The sequence below is a fragment of the Sinohyriopsis cumingii genome, unplaced genomic scaffold (genome assembly GCF_028554795.1).
Source record: "Sinohyriopsis cumingii isolate HCF-2022 unplaced genomic scaffold, ASM2855479v2 utg001176l, whole genome shotgun sequence".
Lineage (NCBI taxonomy): Eukaryota > Metazoa > Mollusca > Bivalvia > Unionida > Unionidae > Sinohyriopsis > Sinohyriopsis cumingii.
In genome coordinates, this window is record NW_028315968.1 from 2122772 (window position 1) to 2144967 (window position 22196).

Below are 22196 nucleotides of genomic sequence, written 5' to 3' on the forward strand. Positions count from 1 at the left end.
AGGACCAGATGAGTGAAGTTTATAGCTGAGACTTTGTCTTTCTTTGGCATTTAAACATGCCTGCATGCATGCTGTTCTTTGCTACCAAAACACTTAAAGATCCCTCTATGCGAGTTTCTTTTTTCACTTAATTGTCCCCATTTTACTATATACTTATGACATATATTTCAGGTTTTTCTGTTATACTAGTGATATTTCAGCTGTGTAATTGAAGTTGTTGTCTTGCAGGTTTTTCTGTGATACCAGTAGTATTTCAACTATGTACTCTGAGCTTTTGTCCAGAGAGTCCCAGATATCTGCTAATAACTAAAGACCTGGAAGATGAGGCAGATAAAGGTATAGATAAAACAGTTATTTATTTCATCCTCATCTGTGTAAAACTATAATGATAAATATCCAATTCCACCTACCTTTTCTACATTGTTGCAAATATAATTTTAATGAATAGCAGTCTCGATAGCTAGAATTGCATGGTCACTCAACCGCATTGTTGTATATTTTAGACAACATGTGGGTTAAAGATATTTTCCAACATATTGCACACTTTTTTCCAAGGTTTTGAACACATTGTTCCAACATATTCCACACATTGTTCTAACATATTCCACACATTGTTCCAATATATTACAGGGGCCCAGAGTGGCCGAGTGGTCTAAAGCGTTCGCTGTTACGGATCACTGCCATCTCACCTCTGTCTGCGCCGGTTCGAGTCTCAGATTCAGCCAATGTAGATATGTGAGAAAGCATGCCAGTAGCTTCTCGTGGGTCGGTGGTTCTTTCCGGGGTTTTCCCGGGTTCTTCCTCCACCATTAATACTGGCCGCCATATATGGCCTATCGTGTGCTGAAAAATGGCGTTAAACCCCACAACAACAACAACAACAACCACCAATATATTACACACATTGATCCAATATATTACACACATTGTTCCAACATATTGAACACATTGTTCCAACATATTGCATACATTGTTTATTTATATTAAACACATATTGTATAATAGTTCTTTAGCCCAGTCTTAAGAATCTGTGACACATCATGACAAATCATGGAATATTGTGATGCATGCAAAACTTGTGATCATGCGTGTATTCCGGTTCCTCCATATTTTCAATATTTATCTCAGGTTGTTGTTGTTGTTGTAGGGTTTAACGCCATTTTTCAGCACCATGATAGGCTATACAGGGTGGCCAGTATTAATGGTGGAGGAAGAACCCGGGAAAACCCTCGGAAAGAACCACTGACCCACAAGAAGCTACTGGCAAGCTTTCTCACATACCCACATAGGCTGAATCTGAGACTTGATCCACGTAGAGATGATCATACAGTAATACTAGCGTATGTACATCTAGACAAACAATTCACAAAGTAAAGACTTGCTTACATTGCATCCTTATTCCCAAAGAGATTTAAGAAGCTGTTGGAATGTCTTTAAAATCAGAAGACATACGTTATTACAATTGTTTCTTGGCTAATACTACAAGGTCTATAATTTAGCTTTGCAGTGGTTGAGAAAGACCGTTGATGTCAGTGATGAAATTGAGGAGATGATTTCAGAGAAAGAAGCTCAGAGTCGAATAAAAAAGGTAGGTTGCTGTCAGTCAAATTTTATATCATAAAAATAGTGAAGATATTGTGTCAGATATTTCAGATACCTGGCTTAAGAGAAATATAATTACAAATTACAAATTATATAAATTGTCATTGGACATGTGTTGATAGGCTCCAAGCATCAAGGCTATGGACAGTATATACTTACTTATAAGTAACATCCATCTGCAGACTAAATAGACCCAGATCTACTTTCACATATTGCATCAGCAGATTAGGGTCTGCATTGTATGTTCTTCTAATTACTTCACACAAACTAAATAGACCCAGATCTACTGACACCTCATGGAATGGCAGATCTAAGCCTGTGTATTCTGGAGTTTGACTCAACTTATTAGCAAGTAAATAAAGTATGCAGACATGAAATGTCTGTTTATAAACAAATAGCCCCTTTCCATCTGAATTTACTTAAGCTGTGCCCTCAATATTTTGTTTTCAGGCGAAATTAGAGTCCTCCTCATGTTTAAAATAAAAGTAAAGGAAAGTAATTCTTTGTCTACGGAGATAAAAGCTTGACTCTGACAGCAAAAAATATCAAATATGACCCCACTATGATAGAGAAATTTTTAGCTGCATTGAGTTGAAATTATCTCTGGCTTGAATTCATTGATTCGGAAGGAAATATGTTTTGCACTTACTGACAGATTCAGGATTGCACCAGCCAAATCTCTTGACAGTTCTGAACCTCACAAAGCCCATGCAGCATGGTATATGCATGACACTAGTCAGCTTGGGCAGAAAATCCCTGACAATGTCTGAATTGCAGTTAATTCCTACCTATTATTGCTGATGGAAGCACTGATGTATAATTCATATACGATTCCTGAACAATTTAAAGCTGAAAATATCTGATGTAACAAAATGTAAATGTTTCTGAAACATTAAATTCTTTTAAGAAACAATTGTTGTACATTATTTTTTGTTGTTCTTTCTATGCATTCATATCATCATATCTTGAAAAGCGATTTAAATTTTGGGATGAGTGAAAGGTAGATGGGACAAGTGAATTTTCTGAAACCACTTCTCCTGGATAAGTGGATGAAAGAAAATGTGCTAGCCATGAATGTGCAGGTGAAGTCTTGATAAATGCAATGTGCTCACTTGTGTTCAAATGTTACGAGTGTAAATCAACTGAGGAATGCCTGTGAGCATTTCTGTGAGAAATTATTATATGTGTCAACATTGTTTTGATATCTGATTTGCAGACGTGTTTGTTGAATTGTTTCTTTCAGTTGAAAGTAGACCTGCTTTTTATTTTTACGATAAGTTTGTTGTTGTTGTTGTAGGGTTTAAATGCAATTTTTCAGCACAAGATAGGCTATACATGGCGGCCAGTATTAATAATGGAGGAAGAACCCAGGATATCCCCGGAAAGAACCACCGACCCTCGAGAAGCTACTGGCAAGCTTTCTCACATACCCACATTGGCTGAATCCGAGACTCGAACCTACGCAGACAGAGGTGAGATGGCAGTGATCCATAACGGGCAGCGCTTTAGACCACATGGCCACTCAGGGCCCCCTTTTTATTTTTACGATAAGTACATTTGTTCTATTAATTCAAGTAAATAGATACAACAATAAAAGTTGATAGGCTTGTAACAGCCTATGCCCATGGTCATATGTCAAGTCTCTTCATTTCGTGTAATCAATGAAGCACTGTTAAATAATTATTATTATGTAAGTAACTTAATTAAGATATTTAACATTAACCAGTGGTTTATTCACAGATATAATCAATGACAGCAATTTAACCAAGTGAAAGACATGCTTGGTTCACGGAGAGTTGTAATAATAATAATAATAATAATAATAATGAGGACTTTCTATAGCGCCTAATCTTTAGAAGCTCTAAGCGCTTTACAACATTAGACAACACATATAAGATAAGAAACATAATAATATTATTACAGAAACAAACAACATGAAATTAGAAAAACATTAAAAAAAATAAAAAAACATGCTGAGAATATTTCAGGTAGGAAACATTATTAGGTCTTTAAGTTTGTTCTTGCAGTCGAAATAAGTGAGTTTTGAGAGCCCTCTTGAATGTGATCACTGTGTTTTTGTGTCTAAGTTCAGTGGGCAATTCATTCCACGTTGCTGGGCCCTGGTATGCAAAAGAACGCTGTCCATATGACTTTGTTTTCATAGAGGGAATAATGAATATACGATTGTCAGAAGAGGATCGTAAGTATCTTGCTGGTGTTTACACATGGGTGAGGTCAGATAGGTATGTTGGACTAGAGTCCGGCAGTGAAATGTAGCACAGAGAACAAATTTTGTGTTTGATTCTGGATCGAATGGATAGCCAGTGTAGGGTACAGAGCAGCGGGGAGGTGTGCTCTGATCGTGGTACTCTAAGTATGATCCGAGCAGCTGTGTTTTGAAGTTTCTGGAGTAGATATTGAGATGAACCAGACAGAATTGAGTTACAATAGTCCAGTCTTGAAAGTACTAATGAACACACAAGTGTTTTAGTGGCATCAACTGAAAGATATTTGCGAATTGAGCTGATGCGTCTCAGCTGAAGATATGCAGCCTTGCATATGTTCATGACATGTTGGTGCAATGTGAGACTACTGTCCAGAGTAACACCTAGGTTTCGTACTGATTGTGTGAATTTAATGTTGGCGTTGCTGATAGTTATTGTTTGAGGTAAAGGATGTGAATGAGAAAGTCTTTTTGTTGTGATCAGAATGGCCTCAATTTTATCATCATTAATCTGCAGCTTGTTACATGTCATCCATGATTTCACATCAGAAATGCACCTCTCTACACCTTGGATGGTAGCATCAACTTCAGTTGGGTGGCTAGATTTGTATATTTGGGTGTCATCAGCGTACAATTGGTGAGACACTGGATGATGATCCATGACACTTGAGAGTGACTGAGTGTACAGAATGAAGAGAACTGGTCCAAGAACAGACCCCTGTGGAACACCACAACATAGATCAACTGGACTGGAGTGTATTCCATTTGCAGGTACAATTTGTGTCCTGTTGACCAAGTAGGACTTGAACCACAGTAAGGCTGTATCATGAATGCCAAATACCGGTACATGCTGGAGACGGTGAAGTAATATATCATGGTCTATTGTGTCAAATGCTGCAGACAAATCAAGGAGGGTGAGGACTGTAATCTTTCCGCTATCCAATGCAGAGAGAACGTCATTAACAACGTTTAGAAGAGTAGTTTCAGTACTGTGGCAAGGGCGATATGCAGATTGTACATTGCTGAAAAGACTATTTGAATTTAGATGAGATACAAGCTGGGATAGAACAACCTTTTCTAAGATTTTTGAAATGAATGGGAGATAAGAAACTGGGCGGTAGTTCTTTAACTCGTTATGGTCTAGTGTTGGTTTCTTCAGCAGAGGCTTTACAATGGCAGTTTTGAAAAATGATGGGAATTCTCCAGATGAGAGAGAGGTATTAATAACATCAGTTATTGAAGGCAAAACTGGATCTAAGCACTCAAGCAGCAGTGATGTTGGAATTTGATCAAGTTAACATGACTTTGGTGCACTCTTCATCACGATTGTATGTACGAAATCCATAGAGACAGGTTCAAATACTGCTAATGGTTGCCGCTCAAATTCTGTATCCCAACTGTATGGTGACAGCGAGTCAATTGAAATTGTGGTGTCAAGCTCATCTTTAATGGTTTGTACTTTGTCACGGAAGAAATTTACAAACATGTCCGGAAGGTCGACTGGAGAGAAGGTAGTTGGAAGTGGTGTTGATTTGTTCCTTGACATTAGCTTGTTAGTAATCTCGAAGTGCTCTTTGCAGTTGGAACTTTCCATCATCTTAGTAGTGTAGTGGGCTGATTTCGCTGCATGGACTATATCTGTGACATTCTTCTTAGCGACTTCATAGATTTGCTTATGAATAGTGAGTTTGGTAGAAAGCCAGGGCCTCTCAGCTTTACGGTGGTCTCTTTTAGCAGTGCGAAGCTGGTCCCTAACACTGCTATACCATGGAGAACACTTTTGAATTGATCTTCTGCACTTGGTAGCTGGAGCATGTTTGTCAAGTAATGAACGCAGACAGTTATCGAGTTGTTCTGCGGTAGGAGGTAAGCAAGTTGTTAGGTTAGCTTGGATGTCGTGCATTAGTTTGGTTCTATTTATCATACAGAGGTTTCTCTTAGTAGCAGATAAAGGTGGAGGGTTAGGGACTGATACATCAAGATGGCATATAATGCAGAGGTGATCTGATGCAAGGTCATGGGATAACAGGGAGGACCATAGAATGTTATCATCAGGTCTATGAAGAATCCAGTCTAAAATGTGACCATGTTTATGGGTGGGTTGGTTAACTGACTCTTTGAGGTTGAAAACATTAATAGAATCTATGAGTTTTGATGTATTTGAGTGTCCGGGACAGTCAGAGTGAAAGTTGAAATCTCCAACAATAATCAGGTTGCCACCTATTGAATTTTCATCGTCCAGGAGATTCGGAAACTGCTCCAAAAAGAGAGAGTCAGCCAGCTTGTTTTTTCTACTAGGAGGAGGGCGGTATAGGCAGAAAAAATGGACTGACTTTTGCTCTAGTGTGAGTGTGGTTTGGATTAGTTCAAACGATGTGTGGTCGAAATTGAATGTTGTGGTATAGTTAAGATGTTTTATCATGGAATTCTTTGTGATGACAGCAATTCCACCTCCGCGAGAATTACGGGGGAATGACTTGATGGAGTAAGCAGTGGGTGTTAGATCCGCACACTTGGGCTCATCTCCTGATGTTTTTAGCCATGTTTCTGTCACAAAAAATATGTCATGCGCAGAGGTATTTCTTGGATAGTTGACACAAAGGTTGACAAATTAATTGGGATTTGAATTAGGTTATCTAAATTAAATGTCAAATTTTTTTTAATGGTTGTGCTGAAATAAGGGAGATAACTGGAATTCTTCCTGTTCTACGCCAGCCGGCTTTGAAACAACATTTCTTTTTTCGCTTCTGTTTACATTTAGGTAATGTTGAGTGTAGTCCCGGTTTGTTTAGTCTAGAGCAGAATGTAGTGTGGAGAGCCAAGGAGTGAACACTTAAAGCAATTAATGAGGGTCCATCATAGCATAAACAGGTTCACTGGTGAGTATCATGTGATGGCGGTTTGTTAAAAAACAGTGGAGCAAGACAGCTGAGAAAAAGTCTAATTATTCTCGTTTCCAGAACAAGGAGATGAAGAAACACATACGAATTTAACAGCCAATACATAATGAACACAATAACAAAGATGAAAACAGGCAACAAGCACAAATATCATGAAAACGGCACTAAAAAACGGAACAGCTGCTTCAAGCCGGTTAAGCTAATCCGGCCATCTTGTTTCAGAGTTATGTAGAAACAAGTTCTAAAGTTCAAAATTCCCGAATTGGCACTCAAGGGTTGGTTTATAAAGATGAGCAGAAATTTCACTATTACTTGCAGTGAACTCACAGCATCAGTGTTTTGCTAATAGAACAACTCTATTTCCACATTGCTGTTTCTCAACCATAATTTTTGAAAACAAGAATCTTGTTTTGTTTAGAATCAGCAATAACACTATTAAGAGCTGTCTTAAGATAATCTGCTTGATTGACCATTACTATAAACCTATCTGTAGTATGTACTAATTAACCATTACTATATGCCTATTTGTAGTTATCTTATCTTGGCATCCGTCCATCTACGAGAGACGATGGCATAGCTCCAAAGTACATTTTTGCTTATCCTTCTTTTTAGCTCTCTTTTCAGCTTGCTTTATTCTTCTCTTTTCCTCTGCGTTTTGAACTCCCTGCCTGACAGCTAGACGCCAGCTGGAACGGTTGTTTGCACAGCTCTCCCAGTCGTTGACGTTGATGTTTGCTGTCTTCATATCCTTCTTGCAACCATCTTTGTAGCGCAGATGTGGTCGTCCAGTTGGTCGTGCACCTTCTGCTAACTCCCCATATAACAGGTCCTTGGGAATGCGACCTGGGTCCATTCTCTTGACATGGCCGAGCCAGCGAAGGCGCCTCTCGCTGAGTATGGAGAACATGCTGTTTATGTTGGCGCGTTCTAGAACCTCTGTGTTGGGTACTTTGTCCTGCCACTGGATGTGCAGAATGCGCCGCAGACATCTCAGGTGGAAGCTGTTGAGTTTCCTCTCGTGTCTTGCATAGGTGGTCCATGTTTCGCTGCTGTAGAGAAGTGAGCTGAGCACGCACGCTTGGTAGACACGCAGTTTGGTCTTCTCTGTGAGGTTGGGGTTGTTCCAGACCCTCTGGTTAAGTCTGGCCATCACTGCTGCTGCCTTGGCAATCCTGCCGCCCACCTCAGAATCAATGGAGAGTGAGCTGGAGATGTTAGACCCGAGGTATGTGAAGTTCTCGACAACTTCCAAATTGTACCCATCGATGGAGACAGAGGGAGGGGAGTCTGTGTCCTGTGCCATGACATTTGTTTTCTTCAAACTGATGGTCAGTCCAAATTCCTTACATGCATGGGAGAGGCAGCATACCAGCTGCTGAAGTCCATCTTCCGTGTGTGATGTCAAGGCTGCATCGTCGGCAAAGAGCAATTCACGGATGAGTACCTCTGTGACTTTAGTCTTAGCACGGAGACGGGCGATGTTGAACAGCTTGCCGTCAGCCCTGGTATGGATGTACACTCCCTCGCTGCAGTCCTTGAATGCGTACTGGAGAAGCATGGAGAAGAAGATGGCAAAGAGCGTCGGTGCAAGGACACAGCCTTGTTTGACTCCGCTAACGACTGGGAATGCTTCAGATGTTGCGCCATTGAAGCACACTGTGCTGTGCATGTTCTCGTGGAACGACATAAAGACAGCAAGCAGACGTGGGGGGCAGCCGATCTTCTGCAGGAGTCTGAAGAGTCCACTCCGACTAACCATGTCAAACGCCTTTGTCAGGTCTATGAAGGCAATGTAGAGGGGCATCCGCTGCTCGCGACACTTCTCCTGCAGCTGACGTAGTGAGAAGATCATGTCTACAGTTGACCTGCCGGCTCGAAATCCACACTGGGATTCTGGGTAGACGCAGGAGGCTAGGATCTGCAAGCGTGCCAAGGCAACACGGGCGAAGGCCTTTCCGACGATGCTGAGGAGGGAGATGCCCCGATAGTTGTTGCAGTCGCTACGGTCTCCTTTGTTTTTGTACAAAGTGACGATGTTGGCATCACGCATGTCCTGTGGGATGTATCCCTGTTCCCAGCAAAGGCAGAGGAGAGTGTGTAGGGGCTGGAGCAGTGCTGGTTTTCCGCTCTTGAGGACTTCAGGCAGAATGCCGTCGCTTCCAGGAGCCTTCCCACAGGCAAGGCAATCGATGGCTTTTCCTAGCTCTTCCAGGGTGGGCTGTGTGTCTAGCTCCTCCATGACAGGCAGGTCTGGAATGGCGTCCAGGGCAGTTCCAGTGACATTGTTTTGGGTTGCATATAGCTCAAGATAGTGCTCAACCCATCGCTGCAGTTGTTTCCCCTGGTCTGTGATGACTTCGCCCGTCTTGGACTTGAGGGGGGCGGTCTTGTAGCTGGGGGGGCCTGTCGCTTTTTTGAAACCCTCATATATTCCTCTTGTATCCCCGGTGTCAGCAGCTGTCTGTATACTGTTGCAAAGGTTCAGCCAGTAGGTGTTGGCACAGCGGCGGGCGGTCTTCTGGGCGTTATTCCTTGCAATCCTGAGGGCTTGTAGTGTTCTGGGGCTAGGTGCAGCCTTGTATGCCAGAAGGGCTTTCCTCTTTGCCTCAGTCACGGGCTCCATCTCCTCCCAGTTTGCCTCATACCAGTCGACATTCTTTCGCTCCCTCTTCCCGTAAGCTGTGATGGCTGAATTGTACACAGAGTCACGGATATGGGACCACTTGGAATCAATGGTGTCATCAGGTGTCACTTTGGTGAGGGCTTCCTTCAGTTTGCTGATGAACTGCTGTGTTTTCTCGGGGTTGCTTGCACAGTAGGTGTTGATACATGGGTGACCCTTCTTCTTGGCGTGGTGCAGCTTCTTGGGTAATATTTGCACCTTGCTGGCCACGAGGGAATGGTCCGTGTCACAATCGGCACTGTGGTAGATGTGGGTAAGGAGGACACTGGCCAGTTCTGCACGCCTGGTGATGACGAGGTCTAGCTGGTGCCAGTGGCGTGAACGTGGGTGTCTCCACGACACCTGGTGGATCTCCTTGCATTTGAAGAAAGTGTTTGTCACACATAGGCTGTGAGAGCAGCACATCTCCAGCAGTCGCTGACCATTCTCGTTGATCTTGCCCCTTCCGTAAAAGCCGAGACAGGTGGACCAGGCCTCATGGTCAGCTCCCACTCTAGCATTGAAGTCTCCTAGTAAGTAAAGGCTTTCATTGTTGGGGATACTGGATATTGCCTGATCCAGAGCCTCATAAAACTTGTCTTTCTCCTCGTAGGTGGAGTAGAGGGTTGGGGTGTACACACTGAAGATGTTGACCGGGCCTAAGGATGTTGACAGCCGGAGGGCAAGGATTCTCTCAGTACCTGATGATGGAGGTTCAATGAAGGCGATTAGCGTGTTCTTGACGGCAAAGCCTACACCATGCTGCCTAGGTTCATCCAAGGGCTTCCCCTGCCAAAAGAATGTGTAATTGGCTTCCCTGATGGTGCCGCTGTCAGCCAGTCGGGTCTCCTGGAGGCAGGCAATGTCGATGTTCAGTCGGGAGAGTTCTCTGTCAATGACGGCAGTCTTCCGTGCATCGTCGATCTGCCGTAGGTCAGTGGTCAATCCAGGACACATGGTCCTGATGTTCCAGGTTGCAAAACGAAGAGTTGGAGTCTTTTTATTTCTTCTTTTAGTCTTTCCTGGTGCAGAGTTTTGTGGCCCACTTGTCGAGATGGTTCTCTAAGCTCCACGCACCCAGTGAAGCAGGCAGGCCATGGCGGGCAGCACCTTACTGACTGGGGGCTGCCCAGCTTGAGGCGGGCGGTAGCTGTCCAGTGAGACCTGATGATCTCTCCCACCGTCAGAAGTAACCCCTGGCGCCAAGCTCTACGCCAATCGAGCTTTGACTTAGAACCGGTAAACTGCTACTTCTCGTGTTGTGCCGACACCGTACGACGACGCTGGAGTGTCCTCTCCAGTGGAGCTATGAAGCCTGGGCAGGGTGGTATGGAGAATCAGCTGTTGCCCATGCAGCAGATCCCCCCTCTCCACGCAGCTGGTGTGCCCAAGGGAACGACGAATGCCGATACATCTTGGCACCAACGGCGTCACAGGAGTTGCCGGAATGACGTTGAAGTCAATGTCATACCGCCTTAGGGACTCCATCTCCGGATTTACTGTCGGGGTTTACTCCCTTAGCCTTTCCCATGAGTGGGTATAGCCACAAGGCAGCAGAGGTTTGGAATCGGAGTTTTCCTTCTCCTAGATGAGCTACCATCCAAGGTTTACGAGTCCCATCTACCCGAAGCAACTGGTTTTAAGGCGCCAGTGGGCCGCCTTCACCCCTTCTCCTGTTAGTAGAAAACATGGTCTGCCGGGCTTCAAATCTAAGCCACTCGCGAAGGCCAGGAGCTGGATTTTAGTTGACAGAGGTAGTAAGAGACGCAGGCCGTATGGGGCATTTTGGAGGATTGGGGCGCTTGTCTCCCACTCCCACCCTGGGCAATGTCAACCTTAGACCACACCTATTTGTAGTATGTACTAATTAACCATTGCTATGTACCTATCTGTAGTATGTACTAATTAACCATTACTATATACCTATCTGTAGTATGTACTAATTAACCATTACTATATACCTATCTGTAGTATGTACTAATTAACCATTACTATGTACCTATCTGTAGTATGTATGTACTAATTAACCATTACTATATGCCTATTTGTAGTATGTACTAATTAACCATTGCTATGTACCTATCTGTAGTATGTACTAATTAACCATTACTATATACCTATCTGTAGTATGTACTAATTAACCATTACTATATACCTATATGTAGTATGTATGTACTAATTAACCATTACTATATGCCTATTTGTAGTATGTACTATTTAACCATTACTATGCACCTATCTGTAGTATGTACTAATTAACCATTACTATATACCTATATGTAGTATGTACTAATTAACCATTACTATGTACCTATCTGTAGTATGTATGTACTAATTAACCATTACTATATGCCTATTTGTAGTATGTACTAATTAACCATTGCTATGTACCTATCTGTAGTATGTACTAATTAACCATTACTATATACCTATCTGTAGTATGTACTAATTTCATTTTGCAGTTTACCTTTGGAGATTTACTAAAGAGTCCATTACTAAGGACCCCTCTGATCATCAGTATCGTGATGCAGCTTTCTCAACAGTTTTCTGGAATTAATGCTGTAAGTATTGTATAATGGGGACTATTTAAGCATCACTGTTTTTATATAACCCACTCACACCCATTTGGGCAGAACAAATCATGCTGTGATATTGTCTGTACATCGGTTCCCATTTTTGTTTCTTCCACAATAATGTGAGTCTTCAATCATCTGTTATTACCAAATATTTGATTCTTTGACCATCTGCTATTACCAAATATTTGGAGTCTTCCATTATCTGCAATTACCGAATGATTGGAGCCTTCCATCATCTGCTGTTAAAAAACTTTGTAGGTAGCTTGCAAAAAGGTCAAAAGTCCAGGCAACATGGACTGGGAGAAGGAAAGCTGTTTCTGTTAGGTTGATTTGTATACCAGATACTTTAACCAAGCATTATAAATGGCTTGCATATGAAAAAAAGAAATACACCAATTGATTTTGGTTTCTTGGAAGAAGTCAAGGTCACAGTCACTAAGAAGAAAAATGGTTTCCATGTGATATATAATTATTATTTACTTTCTTTGAACAAAAAGTTTGTGGATGACTTGCATTTGAGATAAGGAATCACCTATTCATGTTGGGGTCAAAATGGTTATCGATGAAGGTTGCAAGAAACGGCAAACAGGGAAAAACAATTTTATATGTAATACCTTAACTAAACATTATTAATGGTCTGCATTTGTGACAAGTAAGATGCCAGTTAAATTGGGGATTAACAGGCCAAAGGTTAACATCAGAGGGACTCCATGAAGTAAAAAGTTTTCCACAAAATTATTCAAGTTCCAGACCACAAACTATGATCATGTGATGTGAATAGACTGCATCTGAGACAATAAAGGTACCTTTGATGTGTCTGTGTAGGGTGTCAATAGGTCAAAGGTCAAGGACTGAAAGAAGAAAAATGGTTTTTGCAAAATAACTTGAGTTGTATTCTTTTTACCTTGTCCATATTTTGTGGATGTCTTGCATTTTAGAGCAATAAAGGCACATATTGATTTTGGATTCAAAAGATTATGGATTTACTGAATGAAATGGGGTTTTAACTGAAAAGGTATAGTAATGCTGTTTATAATTCTGGTAGGTGTATAATGCACAGTTAAGCTGCACAGGTTCATAGTTGTTTTTATTTTCATTTAATAATTGAATGAGAAAAAAAATAACTAAAATTAAGTATTTGCACTTTTGCATCAGCTTGAACAAACTTGTTTCCAACCAATGCCAAAACTGAAGTCAACCTATACTGTTTCATTAAAATACAACATGACAACTATAAAACAGTATAATTGCTAGAGGCAACTTATGCAAAGTGATTAAAATATTTAGGTCACAAGACAATAATATTAGCACTATTTATTCTGCAATGTTTGAATAATATAGACATGTAAAAATTAGAATAATATAGATATGTAAAAATTTGAATAATACAGATATTTCAAAATTTTAATAATATATATATGTAAAAAATTGAATATAGATATGTCAAAATTTGAATATTACAGATATGTCAAAATTTTAATATAGATATGTCAAAATTTGAATAATATGGATATGTAAAAATTTAAATAATTTAAACATGTAAAAATATAAATAATATAGATATGTAAAATTGTTATATATGCACCATATTTTGAAAAGATTAGATCCAAGATAAAGTTCTCTTGAATTCATTGCACAATGATCTTGACTGGTTCTAACCATTGTATCCAAGAATAAACAAATTCTTCCATTTCTCAATTTTTCTTCACAATATAATAATAATAATTGGAATATCACGAGAAAGTTATGGGTTTTTTTGCTACAGATATACTCTATACCAGTCCCAGCATTTTAATGCTGTGGTGAGAAAAATAATTATTGAATAAAGTTGGAATTATTTGTTGATTTCATTTCTTAAAAACTAATGACAAAAATGTTAATAGACTTATGGCCTTTCTAAGATTTTGCTTATTGTCAATTGCATACAAGACGTGTGTTTTTGAAACCTACATTTGTTGAGATTCTTAAATTAGTTTGTATAAATATCTTCACTTTTTTTCAATCTAGGTGATATATTATTCTACCAGTATATTTGAGAGTGCTGGTTTATCAGGGATTCTTGCCAAGGATGCTACGGTGATAACGGGGGGTGTGAATGTGCTCATGACGTTTGTCTCTGCCCTAATTATGGACAGAGCAGGACGAAGATCTCTACATCTGATTGGACTGGGTGGAATGTTTATTGCTGGCTATATCCTAGTTATTGGGTTGATCTTCCAGGTAATGTAATCACTGCTACCTCTGCTGCGATTATTGCTAGTGTGTCTACTGACTTATACTAACACATCACCAACTAAACAACACTACTGCTTCTACTTCTGTTACTACCATTCTTACTTTTAGGAAGGTACTACAATATTTCCTTTCATCATGATACCCTGCTCTATTTGGGATGCACCCAGTCCATCTTTGGAGATGCCCTGTTTTAAATCTCCAGAGGTGGGGTTGTTTTGGTTTTTGATTGCATATTGTAATATTCTACATGTGTGTTTTGCATATTGTAGTATTCTACATGTGTATTTTGGGTATCAGCAGGGCATCACATCTGTATTTCAGTTGTTCTGCAATATTATCTTGACTGTATGAGTGAAGTGCATAACAATGCTGTATCTCAAAGAGATGGTACCCTCAGAAGAGGCTTTAGGGCACATACAGTGTCATGAAAGGCAGCCAGCACTCTGCTGTTACCAAGAAAGCTGCTGTCATTAGTCTCAGCCCCACCCTTGACAATATCACTACCAAAAACAAAACTACCATATTTACTGTATATGTTGGGACACTATATATGTTGGGACAGCATAAATTAATTCTTAAAGTGATTTTTTTTTTCACTCTGGGGCACATTGTTTTGTTTGAGTCATAAGTTGTGGGACACCTTTTAAATCATTCGTAAATGACATGTCGGAAAATACACTCCAACTGAAATTTTATTTAAATAAATACAAAACTGTGTATTTGAAGTAAACCTCTTTAATCCACTCATCTCATAAACCCAACCATTCTCCTTCACATGTACAATCCATTCTTTTGTTGCATGAATATTTTTTTAAATTTCTCATGCTGTGAAAAACGACCATTGGAGGCAACACATCTCCTGAAGTAAAAACTGCAAGGACTAAAGTCAGAAAGAAAAAAAACCTGCACCAGTCATGCTGATTCTCACACTTTTAATCCCCATCTTATTGATAGTCCATCGTTCAATGAGATCAAGTTACACTAGAATTAATTAATTAATGAAATCGGGACGCAGATATGCCAAGTACTATAACTGCAGAGCACAAAATAGGAAATTTCTTGTAGGAGATCAGGTTCTATTGCTTCTTCCTACTAGCACAAATAAGTTACTAGTCCAGTGGAAAGGTCCCTACGAAGTTAAAGAGGTCAAGAATGACATGGACTATAAAATTGACATAGACGGTAATTTAAAGATATTCCATGCTAACATGCTTAAGTTGTACATCAAGAGACAGAGCGACAATGTAGAAAAATGGGTCTTGAATGTCGTTTGTACGGCAGTCATCGACAACGACATGGGAGAATCAGAACACAAGGTTTCCCTTGAGTGTCCCTTGGGTGTTGCAAGGGAAGGGGTAGATCAAGTCGATGTGAGTGCAGAGTTGACCAAAGACCAGCGTCAACAAATTAATGTGCTTTTGGTTAAATACTCGGATGTATTCAACTACAGACCAGGTTGTACAACCTTGGTAGATCTCAACATTAAACTGAATACATCTGACCCCATTAGAATCAAAGGTTATCCGGTACCATACAACGCACGAGAAGCTGTGGACGAAGAGGTGAGTAAAATGTTAGATCTGGGGGTGATGGAACCCTCCAACTTGCCATATTCTTCTCCCGTAGTCCTAGTCAGAAAAAAAGATGGGACGAACCGATTCTGTATGAACTTTCGACAGTTAAATAAAATCATGGTGTTCGATGCAGAACCAATGCCAGATATGGAGGGTCTATTTGTGAAGTTGTCAGGCAACCGATGGATTTCCAGATTAGGTCTGTCCAAGGGATATTGGCAGGTTCCCATTGTTCAAGAGTCCCGTACATTGACGGCATTTGTGACCCACAAAGGATTATATCAATTCAAGGTAATGCCATTCGGGTTAGTAGGTTCCAGTGCCACCTGTTGTCGTTTGATGCACAAGTTGCTAAGAGGTTTAGCAAGCATTGATAGCTTTGTAGATGACATATTTGTGTACACGAATACTTGGAGTGAGCACATGTCCTTTTTGGGGGAACTCTTCGATAGACTTCGCATAGTGAACCTCACAGTGAGACCTACTAAATGCAGTATTGGCTATACAGATTTAGATTGTTTTGGTCATAGGGTCAGTGGTTCGGGTCAGTTGAAACCTCACCCCAAGCAAGTGGAAGCGATTAGGAATGCACCTAAGTGATTAGGAACGCACCTAAGATGGGTAACAAAACGCAAGTTCGTTCATTTCTAGGTCTAGTAGGGTTTTATAGAAAGTTTATACCAAACTTTGCAGCCATTGCTAGCCCACTATCTGATCTGACAAAGAAGGGGCAACCCAATAAAGTTGAGTGGGGACTGCCACAAGATAGAGCTATTTGCGTGCTGAAAGAGAAACTAATCAGTGCACTTATATTAAAATTGCCAGATGTTAGCAAGCCCTTTATTTTAAGAACAGATGCCTCTGAAACTGGGTTGGGAGCAGTTTTACTGCAAGAGCAAGATAACAATAAGTTATCCGTAGCTTAGTCGAGGAGAAAAACTATTCCATTATTGAGCAAGAATGTTTGGCCGTAGTGTGGGGTATTGGGAAGTATCATGCGTATCTTTTTCTCTTTCCACTTCTGACACCATAGTCGCAGAATAGCAACCAAGTGGGTTTTTGGACTAAATGAATAAGGCAAACACAATGTGAGAAGGATGGAAATTTAATTAATGAATTAATAAAGAAAAATATATGATGTAAAAATACAATGATTCTCTCACGCTGTCAACATACGACTGACTCAAATCACTCTACACAACATTCACACATTGAAAATAAACCATAAATAGTAAATCAATCTTAAGTACAGATCCAAGAAACCCCATGGACTGCAGATACGCTTCAAACAGTATTTTACACTACAAGAGAGATTGACATAATCTCGAATATGAACTCTATTAAGATTCAAAATAATCTTATGAACACAACCTAGAAGCAAAATAATCTTATGAACACAACTAAGATTCAAAATAATCTTATGAACACAACTAAGAATCAAAATAATCTTATGAACATAAAAATGCAATTGGAACAACAATTGAACCAAATGTATGCTTCTAGACCCCTTGTACAGTCGCACGATTCCTTGGGTTGGCCCACACTCTTATCGGCTGCTTGCACCCTTTATGGATCCACCACATGTACAGTCATACGTATACACATGTACAGACAGCATACAGCACCCTTTTTAGTTTGCTACATCTACGTCTGTGGCATAGACATGCATACATACGTATCAACAGCACGCAGTCTTAAATACTCTGGAAACTCCAGATAACTCTAAACAACTTTAGATAGTTCTGACAGCTTCAGACAGCTCTAGTCATATTCACAGTCATAATTACAGTGACAGTCACAATCACAGCGACAGACACAATCACCTACAATAAAACCAAATTGGTCATAATAATAGTTTCTGTACAATCTCTAGATATATGATAATACTCTAACCTCTAATAGTGACTTGTAATTCAAAGTTCAAATCTGTGTTGTAATAAATGAATTATTTTGCGATAAGACATTACAAACTGAATAAGCTTCGCATATCAAATGAAAATGTAAATTTAACACTTACCCCTATGGCTTGAGAACAATGGAGAGCATACACTCCTTGACGTGATCCAAAATGACCAGTGTCGTTTAGAAATCGATCTTACTTAAATCCATAGGAGAGTGAGAAAAAGTCAGGGTAAAATACCCATGCATATCATGTTATTAATGTTCCTTCGTCACAAGTAATTTCTGGTTAGGTACATGTTAATACAGTCGCTTACCTGGAAAAACATGTATTCACCCTAGATAACATTGTACGCATGTACAATGAGAAATAGTCAAATAGTTCTAAGGCAAAACCAAGTTATTTCTTTGCCTAATTCTGTGACAGTTTTCCACCTAATACCATGTCATACAGGAATGACAGATGCTTTCAAGCAATCATTTGAATAGTTTCCTCTCATTTGCGATTTTGTTGGATCCAGTTTTCAGTCAGATGTCATTCAGACCTTTGAGTACAACCAAACACAATTTGTTTCTCTATGTTCACACTACACATGCAGAGTTCGTGGATATATTTTATTTCTTAATGCTCATGATGAAAAACACGGCTGTAGATGATAACAATACGACGTTATCTTCTTTCATTTTTTTATCAAATAAGCATTTTGTTTATCTATTTTATTGTAGCGTGCAGTAGTGGGGGCATAAATTCAACACAAATTTCTTTCATTTCCTAAGTCTTGGGACATATGACCTAGGTGAAAAATGTTTCCCCATACCTTTTGGGACTGGAATAAAAGTAATTATTTTATTGTGACTCAGTATATTCGGTACCATAATAACAACAGCAGTAATAGCTGTTACCAGTTCTACTGATCCTGATATGGCTGACAATGTAATAAGTTACTCCTGCCAAAGATCTTGTTACCAGTTACAGTGGAACCCCGCTATAATGCGATAATTGGGGTCCACAAAATTGGATCGCGTTAATATCAGGGTCACGTTAATGCTGGGTTTTGCAGTATTTTACTTTTTTGAGAGAACAACTCATTGGCACATATACATGTATTCATGTCTACGGTATATGATGAATAGGGTATCAACACCGTTTACTTTTGTGCCGTCGTGGCATTCCATTCATCTATAATGCATGTAATTCTACTGAAAAATTGCATACAGATTTATAATATTCAATATTTTCCCCCCTAATCATTGTATCTGAATTCAACGTCTAATATATTGCATAAACATAGTATCAACACCGTTTACTTGCCGTCTGATATCGTACCATCGGGGCTTGAAATTAATCCGTAAAGTATGTAATTCCATTGCAGAAATTGCATACATATTTAAACTATTCAATAATTTTGTCACACATCATTAAGTGTCTGAATTCAATGGAAAAAATTAACAGCAAAATTAGGTTAAGAAAGACGAAGCACGTGTACGGTTCATTACGTTACAGGATATATGAACGGTGTCTGTACAAATTTCATACTGCCAAAATTTTCTCATATGCGTATCCGTGTACATTTATTCGTTGCAAATTTCCAATAATTAACACTTGTACGCCTATTCGTTTGAACGACTACAACAGAATAATTACAAATCAACACATGCTTTCAGCGTACATGTAACTTTTACTTCAGATTTTGTGACTATCGAAAGAAACGTATGAAAACTACTAATCATAGCGCAAAGTGCAGAGACCGGTTTGCGTTCCATAACGATAAAATATTTTTATAAAAAATTGGAAATTAATAACGAGTTCATAAACAAACACCATACCCATGTAAAACCCAAGAACTAAGTGTAGTAGGCCTGCATTGGTCATGAGTCACTTTTTAAAGAAAAATGTAAAGCTGAACACATGTACAATTTCATACCCTTTCAATTTCAAGCTAATAAAGTGGAAATTATTTACTGGTCAACTAATTGCATCTAATAACACCGCCAAGCCCAGAAAACATGTTGGTTGCATTTGTTTATTGATGTTTATGAAATTGAGAGAATCTTTTATCAACCACCGCTTTATCTGCTGATTGGTTGTATAAGCAGTTAAAGAAGAAACACATGTTGGCTATTGTTTGAGCAATGATTCTATACAGAATTAATTGAAGACAATCACAAAGACGACTTACTGGCTTTACTCATGGACCAGTAATAAGTAACATTTCCGATAATGTTTATTTTGGCATAAGACTTCAAAAACCTGGTGAAATTGTTACATTTCAGAAGCCAAGCCACGATTGTATTATATTCAAATTCATAAGCGAATTCTTCCACAAAATGATAGTAAACGTTTTACACACTATTTCTCTTACTTTAAAAAAAGTATTTTTCCGGGTACGAGAAAAATACACATACGTGTATTTAGAATTTCAGGAACCATGCCACAATCATATTATATATCGTATTGTATTCAATTTCATACACGATCTCTTCCCCAAAATGATAATCAATTTTTTTTGTGCAAAGTGCAGAGAACAAATTGCGTTTGTGAACTTGCTTTTCCATCACGGTAAAATATTTTTATAAAAAATAGGAAATTAATAATGAGTTCATAAGCCAACCCCATGCACATGTAAAACCCGAGAACTAAGTGCAGTAGGCCTGCAAACGTCACAAGTTACTTTTATATATTTTTTTTTAAAGCTGAACGCATGTACAATTTTATACCCTTTCAATTTCCAGCTAATAAAGTGGACATTATTTACTGGTCAACTGATTGTGTCTAATAACACCACCAAGCCCAGCAAACATTTCTTTACTGGATCAGTAATAAGTAACATTTCCGATAATGTTTATTTTTGGCATAACACTTTAAGAACCTGGTGATATTGTTAAATTTCAGAAGTTATGCCATGATCGTATTATATTAAAATTTATATGCAAACTCTTCCCCCAAAATGTTAATAAATGTTTTACACCCTATTTCAGGAACCACGCTACAATCATATTAAATTGGAATCCATACGCGATCTCCTCTCCATAATGATACTATTTTATTTATACACTATTTCATGTACTTTGAAGAAATTTTTTTTCTTTCATGTGCGAATATACGAAATTTCGGGAGCCACACCATGACCGCGTTATATCCGAATTCGCATTAAATTGGGGCACGTTATAGCAGGGTTCCACTGTACTACAGTCACCACTGTTATTACTGTTATTACTTACTGCAGCATTTACATGCATGTAAATGAAGTCCAACTTCAGACAACATAGAGCCTGATCTGCAATTCCATAGTGTGCCAGCAGAACAGGGTCTGTGTTATTTGCTTTACTGATTACTCCATGCAGACTGCAGAGGCTCAGGTCCACCCGCACATGATGCAGTTTGCAGTTGGACATGACTTGTGAGCTAGTATATATGGTACACCATCATAACCCTTGAAATATCCTGACTGGACAATCTGTTTGCTGCAGCGAAACATTTTGAATTTATCACTAACGGTGATTATTACCCTGTATGCATCTGAATGTAATCGATGAAAATAATATTGCCAACTAGGTAAAAATATGTATACTTTTTATTTTGTCCCACGATGTGTGTGTGTGTGTGTGTGTGTGTGTGTGTGTGTGTGTGTGTGTGTGTGTGTGTGTGTATATATATATATATATATATATATATATATATATATATATATATATATATATATATATATATATATAGAAAAACCTGTCTTGAAAGACCACTGTTATGTGAGACCACCTGTCTTGGGAGACCTTAGTCTAAATGCACAGATTTATGGATTATATAGTGTTATGATCTGTTATGAGAGACCATCATTTTTTGGCAGAAGGGGTTGTCTTTCAATGCATTATAGATAGTCATGGGACCAGTCAGTAAGTAATCTTTATGGACAGTCAAGAACCAGTCTGAAAGTATTCTTTCCAGACAGTCTTGGGCCAGTCTGAGAGTAATCTTTAAAGACAGAGTCTTTATACACAGGTAATTGATATGTAGATAGAGAGAACAGTACAAAGAAAGGTAAACTGACAGACATGACTAGATACATTGATGAATGTGATGAAAATAGACCTGATAAATAGCCCCATTAATGATTTTCAGTCATATTTTAGTTGTTGAGAATGAAAGAAACATCAGTTTTCACTTAAGTTAGATAATTGATATATACAAGCAAAAGCATACAGTAATAAATTAGGATAACTGATGTGGACCAAGAAATGGTAGCTGCTTTGAACAGATCAAGTTTTGGCTAATAACAATTTAGTCTAATCTATTAATAAAAAAACAGACTCTTATTTTATCAATCATGTATTAAAAAGATTGACAGAATGAAGGTTTTGTTTCTTCTTTGTATTTATAACATAAATTGTCATATATTCTTTTCAGAATCATATATCCTGGCTCAAGTACATCTGTGTTATAGCTGTCATAGTTTACGTCATATTTTTTGCTGCTGGACCAGGTAAATTTATTGTATTCTTTCCTTTCTATTTATTATTCATGACTCT

At 38.9% G+C, this 22196-nt stretch overlaps 1 protein-coding gene across 1 annotated transcript in view; it reads left to right on the plus strand.

Moving 5' to 3' along the window:
- Positions 1 to 22196, plus strand: part of LOC149772766 (solute carrier family 2, facilitated glucose transporter member 1-like) — a 61223-nt gene that overhangs the window by 34642 nt on the left and 4385 nt on the right. Inside the window, exons 6-10 of the mRNA XM_089947336.1 lie at positions 229 to 336; positions 1500 to 1588; positions 11851 to 11949; positions 13972 to 14184; positions 22075 to 22150. Of these exons, the coding sequence (XP_089803462.1) occupies positions 229 to 336; positions 1500 to 1588; positions 11851 to 11949; positions 13972 to 14184; positions 22075 to 22150 (585 nt within the window). The remainder of the gene's footprint in view (positions 1 to 228; positions 337 to 1499; positions 1589 to 11850; positions 11950 to 13971; positions 14185 to 22074; positions 22151 to 22196) is intronic.